This window comes from Morus notabilis, unplaced genomic scaffold (genome assembly GCF_000414095.1).
Source record: "Morus notabilis unplaced genomic scaffold, ASM41409v2 C11307907, whole genome shotgun sequence".
Taxonomy (NCBI): Eukaryota; Viridiplantae; Streptophyta; class Magnoliopsida; order Rosales; family Moraceae; genus Morus; species Morus notabilis.
The window spans coordinates 1-765 of record NW_010384813.1 but is presented as its reverse complement, the minus strand read 5'-3'; the positions used below and the strand labels follow the sequence as shown (position 1 = coordinate 765).

General features: G+C 43.3%; 1 protein-coding gene across 1 annotated transcript; it reads right to left on the bottom strand.

The window, feature by feature from the left end:
• Window positions 1–13: 13 nt before the first annotated feature.
• Window positions 14–621, bottom strand: LOC112094869 (nascent polypeptide-associated complex subunit alpha-like protein 2; the record flags this gene model as incomplete). The annotated part of the gene is made up of 2 exons (XM_024176579.1): window positions 14–418; window positions 503–621. Coding segments are annotated over 2 exons (470 nt in total), but the record flags the coding sequence as incomplete, so codon positions are not given.
• Between the last annotated feature and the right edge of the window lie 144 nt (window positions 622–765).

Here is a 765-nt window from a genome sequence, read left to right as displayed (position 1 = left end):
GATGACAACTGTTTGGAAAACTGATAATCAGGAAAATATAACAGCTAAAGAAAATGAAGAGGGCAACTTAGGTGGTGAGCTCCATAATAGCACTGACAATGTCCCCATCGCTAGTCTTAAGAGCCTTGACGGCCTTGTTCCTCGACACTCCTGCCTGCGTCATGACCAAATCAATATCCCTAGGCTCCACACCAGTTTCGTCAACCACCTCCTCTTCTTCGTCTGCTGGTGGTCCAGCAGCTGCCGCAGGGTTTTCAGATTTGGCCGTCACAGAACTAATGTCTGGCATCCTGAACTGCTGGGCAGCCTGTGTCTGCAACTGAGAGCTCAAATCCTCTATCTTTGCCTCCCCAAATATGACATATGTCTCAGAATGTGGGCTCTTGAAAACATCAGGCTTTGAGATGAAAAATAGGATCTGATAAACCAGAACACAACGTTAACGAAATAACTCAAACAAGACAATCTCATTATTTACATGAAACATAAAAAATTAGCTTACATTTTTGGTTCTCTTGATGGTGACCCTGCCAACACCTGTAACTGGTTTCATGCCAAGTTTCAACATCGCCTTGCGGCTCTTCTTCTCACTCCTGCTCTGCTTGGAACTCCCATTTGCTCCTGCAAATCCTCATCCAATCAGTATAAACTGAAGAAAAACAGACAGAACGTAATTACAGACAGAAATATTATCGAAAAAGTCAACAAGCAACTCAAAGTGCTAAAACGCCACAAAGCAACAGCAAAGTTGCAAAGCAAACAAGA